General features: G+C 36.4%; 1 protein-coding gene across 1 annotated transcript in view; it reads left to right on the plus strand.

The window, feature by feature from the left end:
- The first annotated feature begins 3,968 nt into the window (after positions 1 to 3,968).
- LOC106058561 (uncharacterized) overlaps positions 3,969 to 17,111 on the plus strand; it is a 39,550-nt gene continuing 26,407 nt past the window's right edge. Inside the window, exons 1-3 of the mRNA XM_013216018.2 lie at positions 3,969 to 4,278; positions 13,365 to 13,565; positions 15,640 to 15,774. Of these exons, the coding sequence (XP_013071472.2) occupies positions 4,207 to 4,278; positions 13,365 to 13,565; positions 15,640 to 15,774 (408 nt within the window). The 5' untranslated portion in view covers positions 3,969 to 4,206. The remainder of the gene's footprint in view (positions 4,279 to 13,364; positions 13,566 to 15,639; positions 15,775 to 17,111) is intronic.

A 17,111-nucleotide genomic window follows, 5' to 3' on the forward strand; every position in this document is an offset into this window, starting at 1 on the left:
AGGGCTTGATGAAAGCTTACAGCCTCATCAGTGGGTGGAATTTGCCCTCCCTGGTGGGCCAAAGAGTCTGCAATTGTGTTGCCAGTCACACCTATGTGACTCGGTACCCACTGCATAATTACAGGGGTGCCATAGCGTTGTTTAATGTTATGTGAAGCCATGATGACAGTGTTGATATTGGGGGGGCAGGTCCGGGGCTTTGCAAAGCCTGTAGTACAGATTTTGAGTCAGTGACCACAACAATCTGTGTTGCCCTTAAATGTCCCTCGCCGAGTTGAGAGTCAATGACTTTTAAGGCTTCACAGACTGCCATGGTCTCCGCATCAAAACTGCAAACACTACCACATGGTCCAAAGATTTTGACTGTGTAAGAGCCAAGAAAGTCGATGTAGGCTCCATAGCCTGCTCTTCCAGAATCTATTGATGCCGACCCATCAGTGTATGCAAAAATAGCACTGGGCTTGAAGGTATTAATGGTCTCCAGAGCTAGGATTTGAAGGTCGTTAGAGGAACGGCTTTGCTTAGTGGCATTAGGGTCTACTAATTTCAAGCGTATGTCTGGGGTCGTTTGGCGACACCAAGGGGGAAGGGGATGAAAGCGTTGAATGTGTTGTCGGTTGGTGGAGAGGCCAGCTTCATCGGATAGTCTAGTGGTATGATGCATAAAGACTGCATCTGGATATGTCTTCTGTATCTCCAACCATCCACTAGTTTTCTAGCTGGGAAGTATTCATCCAGCCTTTTATACCGCTCATAGCAGGTCAGTACTGATCTTTCCCTCCTAAGGTTTAGTGGACCTATATTATCCATTATTTCAGCCGCATTTACTGGACTTGTCCTAAAGGTTACACAGACAAATCTTAGTGCTTGGGACTGTTCTGTTGTCACAGATTAATAATAAATTACTGTAGACGTTACTAATTAATAATGATAATAACGAGACTTTAAAAACTTTATCAAGGTAGACATATATAACTAACTTTTATTTCCGTCCGATTCTTTGCTTTATAAAACATAAACAACAAACAATGACGTAATATCTTCTAATATTAGTACAGGGATTGTATTTTATCAAGTTGTTCAAGAGCAATCCTAGAGCCATAAATTTGCACAGGTAGGCTGTAGTCTATCTGTGATCGGACTGCTCCTAAATACAGGGATCGGAGCATGTCTGCTCGGGCTCCCCACTTCGTGGATGCCAGCTTCCGCACAATGCAAAGTTTCCCTGAGGCCTTTCTTACAACATCCTGGATGTGCTCACACATTTTTAGTTTGCGATCTAAAGTTACACCAAGGTACTTGGGTAGCTTTTCCATGCTGAGAGCCACTCCGTTGAGGGAGAGCTGGAAAGGTTGCCTGAAAATGCCAGTCCCGAGCGTGAACAGAGAATAGACCGTCTTGGAGGTGTTTATTTCTAGCCTCCATTTTTGTGTTTATGAGCAGAGCGTATGGAGATCTTCTTGTAACACTTTTTGTATAGAGGTTGCGCTCCTTCCGGATTTCCAAAGGACAATATCATCAGCATATAGCAGCATTTGGCATTTTAGCTGAGCCGGTAGGTCATTTATGAAGGCAGTGAAAAGGGCGCACGACAGGACGGAGCCCTGGGGGAGGCCGTGCTCGAGGGTCATTTCCCATCAGACTTCTCCGTACATCCTAGTTCTTATTGTACGCTCTTGTAGGAAGTCTCTAATCCAGTAATATATCCGTCCCTGCACCCCCACGGCTCTTATCTTATGAAGCAAACCAGGCCGCCATACTTTATCATATGCCTGTTTTAAGTCAATGAAGACTGCGTATGTGCTTTCGGTCCTTTGGAATCCATCTGCTACGCTCTGCACAAAGATGTTGACTTGGTCTATAGCGGACATTCCAGCCCTGAAACCAGCCTGTTCTGGAGCTATAAGACGGGCACTCTCAAGGTACCAAAACAGACGCTCATTTACCATTTTTCAGCCATCTTTCCCACACAAGATGTGAGTGAGATGGGCCTGTAGCCCTCAGCAGTGGAAGCATCTTTTCCCTTTTTTGGTATAGGAATAATGGTGGCACGTTTCCAGGCCCTGGGCAGATGACCATCTGATTTGAAGGTCGTTAGAGGAACGGCTTTGCTTAGTGGCATTAGGGTCTACTAATTTCAAGCTTATGTCTGGGGTCGTTGGGCGACACCAAGGGGGAAGAGGATGAAAGCGTTGAATGTGTTGTCGGTTGGTGGAGAGGCCAGCTTCATCAGATAGTCTAGTGGCATGATGACCATCTGCCCAGGTTCTATTTACGAATGCCAAGAGCACGGCCCTTCCCCCCCCCCTACATGCTTAAGCATTTCGGGGGTGATAACATCCGGCCAGGGAGCCTTTTTAAGATGGCATTTCCTTATGGCAGCATTAAGCTCGCCTATCGAGAAGGGGGAGTTCATCGTTCACTCAGCACTTTCGGTCTGTGGTTCCTTTCGGTCTTTTTTTTTTCATCAGCTTTGCGAGCTTTATCAATGGCTTTGGACATTGGGGACTTCTTGGCAGCCTTGTTGATCTTAGCAAAATATTTGTTTAACAAGATGGCAATTTTCTTCTTTGATGAAATGGTTACCCTACTGGGTGAAGATAATGGGGTTGCTGTTTTCGTACGCCCAGCATTTTCGAGATTTCTCAGAAGACTCCAAGCCTTGGAGCTATCCCTTAGGTTTAACCTTGCACAGGTGTCGGTCCAACGTTCTCGTTTTTCCCTGTTCATGGACGTTTTGACTAGTAGGCTGAGTCTGTTGTATTTCTGCCTGAGTGTTGGATTGTTTGGGTTCTTTTGGACCTTTTTGTATGCCCTTCTCCGAGCCATAACAAGTTTGTTGATTTCAGCCGTCCAAAAGTTTTTGAATTTTTTACAAGGGTAAGTTCGAGGAATAAACTTTTTAGCCATGCCCAAGATGGCTGATAAATAAATAACATACTGTAGACTGTAGACATAAATTAATAATAATAATAACAGTCAATATCAGAGACTTTTAGTGTTAATAGGCCTACAAGTAGACATAGAAGACTATCTTTTTTATTACGTCACATCCTACTTTCTCATAAAACATTCACAATAAACAATGACGCAATATAAACATAGATCTATTAGCACAGTGTCGGAGCAAGCACAAAATCCTGATTCACACCATTCTCTATAATAGACGTTATATAATTACTGTAAGGAACTTAGATCCATCTAGTGGCATTCTAAGTGACACCAATCGATCAAAGTTATATACCTATCCTGCAGATTGTTGGCGATAGTTTACTTATATGATACAGACGTTACTTCAAAAAAGATGATAATGCTTATTAACCAATGACCTAAACTCCGCCAAGTCACTGGTTTTCCTGGCAAGCTCAGGCAACCCATTGCATGCTCTAGATCTAATAGCGCTAGGGAAGAAGGTGCTTTTGTCCTAGCATATGTAACGTGGAATGAGCCTTTATCATTTAGCCTACTCCAGATTGTCTGTTTTCCTGGGGACTTCTCCAAGACCGGTAGAGAGTGTAACAAGCTCCCATCTCTGTCAGTGCAATGACGGAATGTACCATTGCTTGACCTGCCATTTCTGCAAAACGTTCTTTCCTAACCTAAGGACAGATCCATAGTCACTAGGGCAGATTTCCTCTGTGGGCAGTAGTTCAAGTCATTGTCCTGCATTTTTGCCATTACGTGGTAACCAAAATAAGCTAGCAGCTAGACCTACTAGTCTAGATCTAGATTCTAATTTTAGAAAAACATAATATGCCAGTTCTCTTTACGATTATCACGAAATCCTTACTCGATGAATTATTCTTAATAGATCAAGTATAAAGATATTTTTTAAATGCCATTTTCGACATAGATATATTATTTAAAAATATTTATATGGATCTAGATATAGATTCTTGATCTATCTAGTTCTAGATCTATATTCTATATTTCACTTTTTATTAACTAGATTCAATAATCTTTTTAGACTTTCTGTAACGTAACATTTTCCCGTAGCATTTTATTACAAAATCTTAGCTGGCTTTTAATTTAGAGAGAAAGTCAAAGTGGAGTGTATTGTCTTCCTGGTTAGCTCTATATTTCTATAAACATCATTTCACTGTTTCTAGAGTAGATCTAGAGAATAACTAGATCTATAATCTTAGAATCTAAATCTAGACTAGATAAATATAGATCTAGAATAAATATTACTGGGTGACTCTGAAAATGTCTCCTCCAAAAGTTTCTTTGGCTGGAAAGGAATATAAAGATCATCTTGAGAAACCAGTTTTTGATGAGGTAGATGATCACGATACATTCACATTGATAGATCTATTAATCTATTGACTATTTTAAAATTATTTTACTATTTATTAAGTCTTGTCTCTTGATCTCCTATTTAATGATCTAATCTAGGACTAGATTCACTAGATAATACTAGATCTAATAATACTTAATAATTATAAGTAACTTATTAATACTAGATCTAGCATTAATGCTCTTGACTCTTTGACTTTGAAATCTTATTAGAATTTATTCAAATCTAGAATCTAGAGTAACTTACCGTCTTATGTCTATCGAACAAGTTAAGCTCAGTCGCCGACATTTTTTATGTTTGAATTTGTGTATCTCCGTAAGAATTAGACCTAGAAAAGAACTGATTGTATCTTCTATGAACTCCTCATCCATTTTTTTTAAAAAGTAGATATATGTTTTATTCTATTACTACTCATAGTTAAAATTATATTTGATTTTAAAGTGGGTCAAGTCGATGCTTTCAAAAGCTTAAAGTTTCGAACATTGTTTTACCGCTACTTTCAAGAATCTTATCTTATCGAACATATTAAGAAACTATTAACTATTGTGAAAAGTATGGTGTTTCAAACGTGTTATAACGGTGTTTCTCAAACTGTGTGCCGCTGCACACTAGTGTGTCATAAAAAATTTGCAGGTGTGCCGCGGGAGTTTTCAGAACGCCACATGTATGTGAAGAGTTACACAGGCCTGCCTAATATTAAATTTGTATTGTACGTTGCAATGACATTCCCACTTGCAACGACCAGTAATAGTAGTGGAGCGCTCCATAGTGACAGAAAGGGCTGTTCGCTCTTCAGGTTATGGAATTGTCAAGTGTCAACTATACATATATTATTATAATGATAAAATGTAGGCCGTCTTAGCTGACGCACAGCTGTTCTTGAATTGTTAACGATAATAATAAGCGATGTGTTTCATGTAAATTTTTTAGGTGTATGCTAATAATAACAAATTATCTCTTAAGCGTTATTCTTTGTTATCCATGGAGAAATATGTTAGTAAGAATGAAACTGCGAAAGTGTTCAATGAAAAGCATGGAACCAAACGAAGGTACATAGAAGATTACATCGGATATGGTTTTATATCTTCGGGACCTGAAGATTCTCCATTGCCATTCTGTCTGATCTGCAATGCAACTATGTCGAATGAGGCTCTTGTTCCAAACAAACTGAAGAGACACTTGGAAACAAAACATCCAGCTGTAAAAGTGCAATACAAGGAATACTTCGAAAACATCAGGGCTCAACAAAATAAACAAGCTAAGAAACTTGCAAATTACCTAAAGCTGCTAGAAAAGGGATTGATTGCAAGTTATAAGGTTGCTCAGTTATTAGCAAAACGCAAGAAAGCACACACAGAGGCTGAATCAGTCATTGCACCAACTTTAGCAATAGTTGTTGAAACTATCTTTGAACCCGATGGCGCCGAAAATTTTTTAAAAAGTTCCCTTGTGAAATGATACTATCTCGCGCAGAATTGAAGACTTATTGTCACATTTACGAGATCAAATCTGCGAACACTTGGACGTGACTGACGATGAAGTGTCTTTGCTGTGGTCTCTTCAAGTTGATGAATCCACTGACGTTAGCGGCAAAGCCCAGCTGCTAGCTTTTATTCGGTTCATAAAGGATGAAGAATGTGTCAACGAATTCTTATTTTGAAAAGACTTACCAACTACGACCAAAGGTGAAGATATTTTTAAAGTGGTGAACGAAAACATTTTGCTCTTCAAACTACAGTGGAAAAACTGTGTCAGCGTTTGCACCAATGGCTGTCCTTCCATGCAGGGAAATAGAAAGGGATTCGTCACTCTTTTGCGTCAAGAAAATCCAAATGTATTAGTTGTTCACTGCATGATCTACAGAGGAGCTCTTGCCTTCAAATCTGTGCCAAAAGATTTCATGTCTGTTCTGGATCAAGTGATTAAAGTTGTAAACTTCATCAAATCTCGACCGCTTCCATCCCGATTTTTCTCAGAGCTTTGTGAAGCAATGGATTCAGACTACAAATGTCTCCTGTATCACACCAACGTTTGTTTGCTCTCCAGGGGAAAAGTGTTAAAGCGTGTAGTCCAAGTCAGGGCTGAGCTGATTTCATTCTTGGAGGCTGAAAAAAAAAGACTTGGATTTTCTATTCATGACGAGATCTGGTGGGTTAAGGTGACATTTCTCTCTGATTTATTTCACAAATTAAATTCATTGAATTCAAGTCTTCAAGGACCATTGGAAACCATCATCACTGCATCCTCAAAACTGAATTCATTTAGTGAAAAATTGTCTTTGTGACTAAGTAAGATCTTGAAAGGAGTCTTCAATTGCTTTCGTACTTACACTGAATGTGCATCAAATAAAGAAATCACACTCGAAATTCTGGACACCTTGACACACCTGCAGTCAGCATTGCAGCATTACTTGCCAACAGTTGAAAGTAATGAATATAGATGGGTCAGCTATCAGTTTGGAAGCTCATTGATTGAAAAAACGATGCACTTCTTAAGTCAAGTTCTGCCAAGAAAAGCCTGGATGTGTTTTGGATTTTAATCAACAAGTTATAATATCCTGCAATCAGTTTAAAAGCAATCAAAATAATTCTTCCATTTGCATCTTTATGGTTTTGTGAGTTTGGATTTTCAGCACTGACTGAAATCAAGTCTAAGAAAAGAGAGAATTCTTACAATAGACGATGAAATGCGACTTTGGAGCCTCGATTAGATCGCATTTGCTCTCAAAAACAGGCACATCCTTCACATTAAATGTAATACTTAAAAACAGGTAAAATCTTTATTTCTTTTTTTATGAAACATTTGTTGCTCTTCGTGGTGTGCCGCGAAATTTTTGTAGTTTTTTTACTGTGCCGGCAGACAAAAAAGTTTGAGAAACACTGTGTTATAATCTTAAATTTTTTAAAATTTATATTTATATCATTTTCTTTTTATGCCATGTCAAGACAGACAGATTTTAGCACATGCTCCACATCCAAGGAATCTATCCGCTCTGCTTAGAAACTGACGATACACATAAGTGTAAGGTGCTTAGCCCAGTAACAGCCCAAAAGTCAGTACTAAATATTTTTCGAGTGGGGCGGGTGAGGGGGGGCTGAAAAGCTATGGTAGCTTGTGAGCTGTGTTACCTATAGATATAGATAGATTCGCCCTCCCTAAACCTGGTTGACCAAAAAAAAAAAGTATTTTTGAGCACGTTTAGTATTTGTCACACACATACAAACAACATATCTATATATCATACGTATCTATCCCGCCTAGTGTTTGTGACCTAATTAGCCGCTTGACCGTAGGTACTCGACTGATGGCTCCTCCCCCTTTCCCCTCAACATTGTTCTTACTACAACTTGAACAATGTTTTGGGACTGTGTTGATGGCCTGGTTTACACCTGTGTGTTGCGCTATCACTGAAATTTTTTTTTTTGTTGTGTGTTAGTCTGGTGGCTGCGTTTAGATTAAGTCTTCAAATTTACGTTGTTACTTTGCACTGAAAAAGTGTGAATGTTGGAGAGTGGAATTGTGTAAGAAGAAAGCGCGGGTAAGGGGGTATAGGCAGAATAAGAGAGTGGTTAAATGTGTTATTGTTATTATTTTGTGAATTTGTGATGTTTCAAGGGAGTGTCTTTGTAGCGCATTATGAGCCTTATCATACTTTATGGCAAAAAAAAATAAAAAAAATATATATATAAATTTATAGACCCGGCACCAGACGTCTGGATCGAGAAGCACAATTGACTATGTCTTTAAGGCTGACGTCACATTTTAATGGTTGATCAATTATTGATGATCTCTTGATACAGTGTCTTGACTGTTTCTCTCCCCCCCCCCCCCCCCCTTTTTTTTTTTACCTGCCAAAGACATTTTTATTTCAAAATACCATATCTACATTCTATATCTCCCCCTTTCGTTTTATTAATATCTTTTCACATCAAGCACATGCGCTAGGCATTGGTTCATAACACATAATTCAGAAGTTAATAGAATGGGGCATCTAGAAAAAAAACACAACAGGATATATTCTACATTTGGGGTCCTACCTCCAAGGCAATAATGTTAATAGCATTATAGCTATATGTGTCATAAAATCATACTTATAAAATTGGTACAATTAGTGCATATCTATGTAAATCTATTTACTTAAAAAAATATAGCACATTTACGGTAAACCACAAATAGATGATACAAATTGTGACACATGAGTAATTTATATCTTGAGTTTGCATTACATTATTTAAAAAAATAACAATTTAAAAAAAATATAATTTCAATATTTTGTCTTCTTTGGGTTATATCCCTTTGATGTTTATTTTTAACATTAAAATGGTGTTCGATATCTTACGAAGCTGAGATTGCTTATAAAAAAACAACTATCTAACACCCCCTATTTAAACATCAATTTTCATGTTTGGGTAGCAAGGGACTCTTTTAAACAAATAGTTGCAAATATTTCTCAGCCTAATAAGAAGCATAATATATAGGTATTGTTGAGCTGAAGCATCATTGGCATTAAAAAATACCCTTAACCCGAGACTCACTTCACTCTTCCCAAGAGGTAAAAAAAAGTGACGTTTTTATACCAATATTACCAATGCACTTTGAATATAAGTAAAAAAATTATCCTCGGGTGAAAATGAAACTAATTATAACTTAACTATAAAGAAATGGACGATGCACAATAAGAATGGACTAGTTTCGTCATAATCATCGAAATAAAGGAGAATTTTAAAAAATACAATGGGGTGTTTGATAAGTACCTTAACATGAAGGTGTTCGATAGACGTAAGTATTAAAATTCTGAATGAAAATGAGAATGACAAATATAAATTCTAGATCTAGCGTTGAAGCTAAAAGTTTTTAGCATTATCATTAGATCTAGAATCTAGACTAGTATTACATAAAGATGATAAATTGTATTTATATTAGATCTAGATCTATAAAATGATTATTAATTAGATCTAATCTAGTTCCGAACACCTCATCAAATTCTCCTTCGCCAAACGCGTCACTTATTTTGTTAGAAATATAGGTCTACTAATTCATTTGTTGTTATGTTTGGAGCAAAAAATCGATGTTACGGGACTGGGCATGTTACAAGTTCCGTTTTTCCAAAGCAGATGGCAGTTTTTTAGATTCTCTGTAATCATGTATATTATATATAAAGTGATTGTTTTAACCTCCCCTGGCAACTCACACCCATATAAGGGATGAGGGCTATATTATGAGCCTGTTTGATAGTAGACTGATGGGCATATCAAAATAAGCTTCCACTCATCTATAGAAAGACATTCCAATTCCATTTATTCTGTTAGCTGTTACAGAAAATAAAAAAAGGAGTTGTTCTGTGAATAATAATGAATTTACCTCATTCTTGTTCGCTGAACATGGCAAAATCTTAATTAGAAATATTATTGGGATTAATAATTTTCAATTAATTAACATGACCTAGATCGAGACACTAGGCAGGTGCGGGAGGTGCGGTCCGCATCGGGTGACACCCACCAGGGGGGTGAAAGAAGGGTGAAGCCGATTCCTCTCTTATGCTATTCATTTTACAGCAAGAACTTTTTGAATCTACAAAAGACTTAAAATTATCTACAAAACAATATTTAGGAAACCAAAGGCTAAACAGACTAACTTTTAACGAACATTCACTTCGTAGCCTACATTTCGATTCTAAACATAATGTGAATATTTATACAAAATTAAAATTTTGTCATATATGTCTTTAAGTCTTTTCTTTTTCATTACATTCTTAAAAGCCTCCCGAAACCTATTGTGTGAGCCATCAGCGGTTCCCCCTTTTAGGTACCCAGCTTACTTTGGGTGTGGGACAAAAAAATTAACTATCAAAAAACTAATGGTAAAAGTTTGAGAAACACTGTTCATTTGCCTCCAATGTTTCTCACATTTCAGATTCAGCCCGTCAACCTCTTCTTAAATTTTTTTTTTTTAACCTGCGATTTCTTACTAGAAGATATGATGCTATCTAAAAGTAAAGAAAATGAGTTTCTGAATCTCTGAAACACTGAAAAAAGCTTGACCAATAAATGACTGAAAGGGGTGGTGAACATTTTTTTGTCTATAGATTCTAAAATATTTTAGATGAATAGGGTTAGCACAAGTTAAACAGTTTCTGTAATGTGTAGAAAGCCTAAGTTAATGTTAAGTCTGTTTCTTATTTAATAAACTTAAATTTTAATACACATAATAACCATGGATAAAATGACATAATCAATCACATTTAAAATAGAATAGATACTGATTTTACATTCTCGTAACAATGTTGAGAGGAGGGTGACACCCTGAGCTTACCGCACCGGGTGACATTGACCCTAGTGACGCCACAGCTACAGGTGATCATGCCAAGTGAGCTGGTAGAGAGAGAAAGAGAATATATCTAGCTGTAAATGTCACGTTTATTAAATTAAAATAATTAATTTATAGATCTATAATCTATGTAGATTTTTTAATGTTTGTTTCTACAAATAGATTATATAGGCATATAAATAAATTAACCATATATATATATATATATATATATATATATATATATATATATATATGTCACAGTATTCTTGAGGTGCACACACACAAGATCTTTAGATGGATCTTGATAAGGTATTAATTCCATGGACTGTGATGGGTAAGGGGGGATAAAGAGATTCTGGTTTGAGTAGGTGTCTATCTGAGGATAAGTTACTAAAACACAGTACTTTGGTTATAAGTTCCTCTAGACCTGAGGCACAGATGGCCTGCTCTGGGTCAATAAGCTGGTCACGCTGTGCTACCAGCATGGGTCATTGACCTATGCTGGAGAGTTGTAGCTAGAGGTCAATCAGGGAGCTGCTGTATTGGACACTTGCCAGTTGCAGCAGCTGACATGAGTATAGCACCTGTGTAGCCCTGATGAGCTCATTCTGGACATCCGAGTGGCTCATCCCCTTGTTGGACTCAGTGGCAGGTTGGGAGCACAGGTGTCGAACAACCATAAATGTACATATGAATAAAAAAAACCTACCAAAAACGTCTTGCTTGGAAAGTTGTACCCCTAACCTCTTGCAATCCAAAATGGCCTAGCAAAACATGGTTTGATGCGACTTGCAAAAGTGCTATTGGCGATAGGAAAAAACGACTGGCTGCATTTATAAAGAATCCTTTCCAGGAAAATCTAAAGCTATTCAGGATAGCTAGAGCAAAGGCTAGACAAACCATACGGTCAGCCAGAAGGAATTCCTAACGGCAGTCTGGATGCCAAAACTTTGCTAGATCGGTTTGGAAGGCAGAAAGGTTGATCAAAGGGAAAGAATCAAATGCAATAGGGCATTTGAAAAACAAAGGATGAACAAGCCCTTCACACTTGAAGAACTGATGGACTCGCTGGACAAATCACACGACACAGTGCCAGGGAAAGATGAAAATCACTATCAGTTCCTCAAATATCTTCTTAAATACTCATAGACTGCTAAAAATCTATAACTTTATATGGGAAATCTGGTGCTTTCCCAAACAGCTGGAGGAAAGCCATTTTTATACCAATACCTAAACTGGGAAGAGTGGGTCGGACCCAGCTAACTATCGCCCAATAGCATTAACAAGCTGCATCTGCAAAACCATGGAAAGGATGATTACAATTATGTTTAAATAAAATTAAAAGTGGGCAAATGTTAATGGCTTTAAATTTTCAGAACCCAAAACTGTTATTAAGCATTTTGTAATTTAAGGGGAAGCCATCAAGACCCTGATTTATTTTTGGACCAAAAAAAATCCTTGGCATTTAGTGTATGTAGGGTGTGTGTTTCCTCAGTCTTTTTTTTTTTTTACATATATGGCAATTTCCTCCAATACTGACGTTAAAGAACATCTGAACATCTGGGTCTAAAAACTGTAACTAGAATATCCATGGGACAAGGTGGGGTTGGCCAATGGTCCATTCTCCGCCATCCATAGAGCTCTCCTAAGGAAACTATTTTGCAGTAGAAAGCTCAAGTTGAACTGTGTCCTGGTTATGCCCCGTGGAATCGCCACATTCTGGATCCAGGCCCCTTCAGGCTATCACATTCACCAGTTCCAGAAGAAAAAAATAATTCATGATGGGTTTATATTCAGTAGTAGAGCGTATTGAGACATAGACCCAGAGTAGTGCAGTCCGGACCTCTAGTCAAAAAGCACTTAGAGAGGGGGGAAGGTCCACGATTATTCGCTTAGTGAATTGCAAGTGGAAGGGCAGTGAGGTTATTTATTATTCTTGGTAATTTCCAAGCCCCGACACCCACACGGGGGAGTATTGCCACAAAGTGGAGGTTTGGAGTCAAGAGTTTTCCTTCTCCTAGATGGGTTGCATTATTCAGGCTGACATGCCCCATCAACATGAAGCTAAACTGGTTTTGGGGTGCCAGTGTTCCGCCTTTCATCCCTTCTGTCAGGTTCTGCCGGATTTTTTGGAAAATCACACGTGAAGGCCAGGACCTGGATTTGACTGTCAGAGGTATTTAAAGATGCAAGCCATGGGAGCATTTCACCAGCGGCATTGACAGTCCTTTGGAACAACCAGATAGACCTGTTAACTACCTCACCCTAAGATCAATGTTAGTCAACAATCACAAAGAGGAGTGGCTCAACCAATGTGTATCAGGAAACACAGGCAGAGCCATGTACAAAGAAATGACTTTGCCTAACAAACTGGACAGTATTGACGGATTATAGACATGACGTGGCCTAAATTGTGCCAATGTGCTGTAATGAAATTCCACATGCAAAATTTAAAATACATTTTTAGATCTTTGTTTTTCATTTTAGAATTACCCCATTTAACATTGGAATTATAAGATAGTTATTTTAATAGGTAACATCATTATGTAAATAATCATTAAACTATAAATGATAGTAATTATGTTATATTAGTATTAAAAGTATGGACCACAGCTTCTGAAATAATTTTGAAACATCTTAATGAGCTGAATTTGAGACTTCATTATTTGATTACATTTTTTTTTCAATTTAGAGCTTATACATCAGCATCTTTTTCTCTCTGCATGCTTATTTAATAGTTTTGACATTCTTTTGTCAGATTTTACCAGAAAAGAAAGAGGCCTCAGATTTTCCACCTGTAATAAATGTTCAAACAGAACGCAGGGCTTGGAGTCTCAGACAGCAGCGAAAGCATCAACGATGTAGAAGAATTGCTTGTGGAGCCTTAATAGTAATTGGAGTAGCTGTTGCAGCCCTTGGAACTATGTTGCTGGTCCTTCACTTCCGTCACCAAAGAAAAGTAAAATAATAATTCTTTTAGAAATGGAGAGAGAGTTAGAAATGTAGTTATAGTTAAGGTTTATTAACTTTTCAGTGCGGCGTTACTCTCAGCGAGTAGCTTTGCTAGCACTGGTCAGTGCGGCGTTACTCTCAGCGAGTAGCTTTGCTAGCACTGGTCAGTGCGGCGTTACTCTCAGCAAGTAACTTGGTTTATAATATTTATTTTACTATCTTTTTTATGTTAAACTTTTTATTTCTGTCTTTTTTTTTTAATTTACTGGATGTGGGAGTGATTGTTCTTTGTTTTGAATTCTATGCAGTACCAACATGTTAAAAAAATTGATTGACAACGTTATGTGAATAGTTCCTCTTATTTAGTTTATTTCCTGGGATCTGAAAAATGTAAATAATACAATTTCTTAGTGCATTTGTTCATCTTAAGTGATTAAATGTGTTAAGTATTGTGATTTTTTAATATTTATGGATTAAATATTTAATTAAAAGGTTAAATCTTTCAGTGTATCAATTTTTTTATGAATTTTAAAAATATTTTCTTTTTCCGTACTCAGTTTAAAATTAATTTAAAAAAATATGTTTGAATAATTTATTTAATTTACTTTACTTTTGTAGCCCATTCATTTTCCTTTAAAATAAAATAAAATATGTTAGATCATTTAATAAAATATAAAAGTTATAGTTATTTTAGTAACTCTACCCCCCTTGAAAATTTGTGTTCATTCCGGAAAACTCCATTTTTTTCTATCAAAATAATTCGCACTGAAAGAATTAACTTTTAACTTTGTGTCTAACCACTTATAAGTAGTCACTGAAATGCACTGCTATTGATATGTATATTAAATATTTTAATTCCTAGAATGATGGTTTATAAATGATTATAAAATATATATAGAAAAAAAATTATAATTTATCTAGTACTTTAATAAGTGCTGCAATAAATGTGAATTGGTAAAGATTAGACCACATATTTCCAAGGAAAAAAATAAAGATTAGGCCACATCTAAGAATATTTCCAAGGGAATAAAATGAAGATTAGACCACATCTAAGAATATTTACTTTGAAAAAAAAAGATCAGACCACATCTAAGAATATTTCCAAGGGGAAAAAAAAAGATTAGACCTCATCTAAGAATATTTACTTGGAAAAAAAAAGATTAGACCAAATCCAAGAATATTTCCTAGGGGGAAATAAAAGATCAGACCACATCTAAGAATATTTCCAAGAAAAAATAAAGATTAGAACACATCTAAAAATATTTCCAAGAAAAAAAAAATAAAGGCAGTCAATTGACCTGTTCATTATGTTACATTTACCTTTCTCTTCATGTATACATTTGATATTAAATGAAATTGATGGGTAATGTGGCAGTTGATTATTATAGGCCTGATACAGACAAACAGCTTAGAACTTCTCTTATTGGGGTAAACTTTTCCTACATCTAGAAAGATTCTGGAGGTTGTGTGGTTACATCAGGGGTAGCTTTTTATTACTGGTTCACTCTAGATTAGGTTATAACTACAATCCACATCTTGAAACGATAAATTATTGCTATAAACATAATAAAATAATACAATAAAAAACCATGTCTGTATAGTATAGTTTTACATTCACTTAATGTGCACAACACACATCTCTAACATTTTGAGAACACATTCTTACGGACGAGTTACAAGCACATGTGAACATAAGAACAACAACCAACTCATATTCATAAAAATTGTATTAAATGTATAAATGATATTGAAATACATTAGTGAAGCTTGCACTAAAACTTGAGATCATAATATGGCAGACAAGGTTAATTATTCCCCAAATTTTCACTCCTGATGAATAATCTGTGTATAATTTTTTTTTTTAATTTTAAGCTGTAGAAATGAATCTATAGATGTACATCCCAAACTGAAGAGAATTAACTACTTTAAGGAAAGGAATTGTTGTGGTGAGGTAGAGACATGAACTACCTCTAGATAAATTTTGATCCGATACATTAAAAAGAATCTGTAATCTCAGATTTGTTTTTAAAGATTAATGATTCATTTTGCTAATGTTAAGTTTGTGTTGTGTTCTTAAACAGAGTTGGGAGTGCAGAAGAAATGGCTTACCAGAAACAGTTAAAGTTGACGCAGATAATAAACTGATTTTTGCCAAGCAATACCATGATGACAGCAGCAATACAAGAGCCATGGAAGTCCTTCATGAATATGACAGAGTGAGATAAGAATTTTAACTTATCATGTAGTCTCAAAAGTCAATCACTGGTTTTAGTTTCTTCTTGAGTCTGATTCTGGAATGGCAAGGTTTACCACAGTTAGTGCATATGAATGCGTCAGTTTTAGAGTAGGACAGCTTTCTTTCTCCTTCTCGTGTCCAAACTACTTCATTCCTTTTACTCTCAGTGGGTGAGGTTGGTACCAGCATTGCATCTGTCACCATGCTGTCATATCTTGTGCAATTTCTTCCCACATATTTCTTTGATGCCTGTAGAATTTACAGAGATCTCTGTAGGTTAGTCTTGGACATCCCTTGGGTCTTACTCCCTCTGCATGTTTAGCATAGAGGATGTCCTTCTTCCATCTGGCATGCAGGTGACCAGCCTAGTCTTCTCTGTGTCAACATGCATGGTGTATATTTTCCTGTTATATAAGTCATTGATTTAGGGCAATATCAAGCTGCATATCTTGTTTTATATAAGACAGGGATTCATTTTGATTCTAATTGGATATCAATTTTGTAAGTGAAATTTTAAATATTTTTATAGTTTTAATTTTCTATTAAGATCTCTGTAGATTTAAAGTGTATTATTTATTTAAAGTAAAATTTTCTATTAAGATCTCTGTAGATTTAAAGTGTATTATTTATTTAAAGTAAATCAAAGTTATCTTACCTTATATAATACAGATGTTACTTCAAAATGAAGTCATGCATCTAGTCATGCATGTTAACCAATTACTTGAATTCTGCCAAGTCATTGGTTTTCCTGGCTGGCTCAGGCCATGCTCTAATAGCACTAGTGAAGAAGGAGCATTTGTACAAATTTGTCCTAGCATATGGAACGAGGAATGTGCCTTTATCTATGTGTCTTTCTGAGTATTTTATTAGATTTTGTTTTTGTATTTGAAGATTATGGTTCAGTGCCTTATGTATAATTGCTACTCTACTTTTGATCTTCTCTCCAGAAGGCTTTCTAAATTTAGTGATTTTACTAAAGGTGTTACTCTAGTCAAATGTTAATATTCGTTTGTTATGAATCTCACTGCTTCATTTTGTGTATGTTCCAGTTTCTTAATGTTTTCTTGATTTGAGGGGTCGAAACAGAGGATGCATATTCTATTATTGCCCTAACCAAGGTTAAATAGCTGATTTATCTATTTTTATTTTTAAAGTCTACTATTAATATAAAATATTTTTATCAAAGCTTATATGGCTGTCAGGTACAATTTTTTATACATTATTTCTCACTTTTCCATTCTTGGGTCAAGTTAAAACTTTACATAATTACTCTTCTTCCTCTCCCCCCCCCCCCCCCCCCCACCCCCATAACAGAAC

Source organism: Biomphalaria glabrata, chromosome 6 (genome assembly GCF_947242115.1).
Source record: "Biomphalaria glabrata chromosome 6, xgBioGlab47.1, whole genome shotgun sequence".
Classification (NCBI taxonomy): domain Eukaryota; kingdom Metazoa; phylum Mollusca; class Gastropoda; family Planorbidae; genus Biomphalaria; species Biomphalaria glabrata.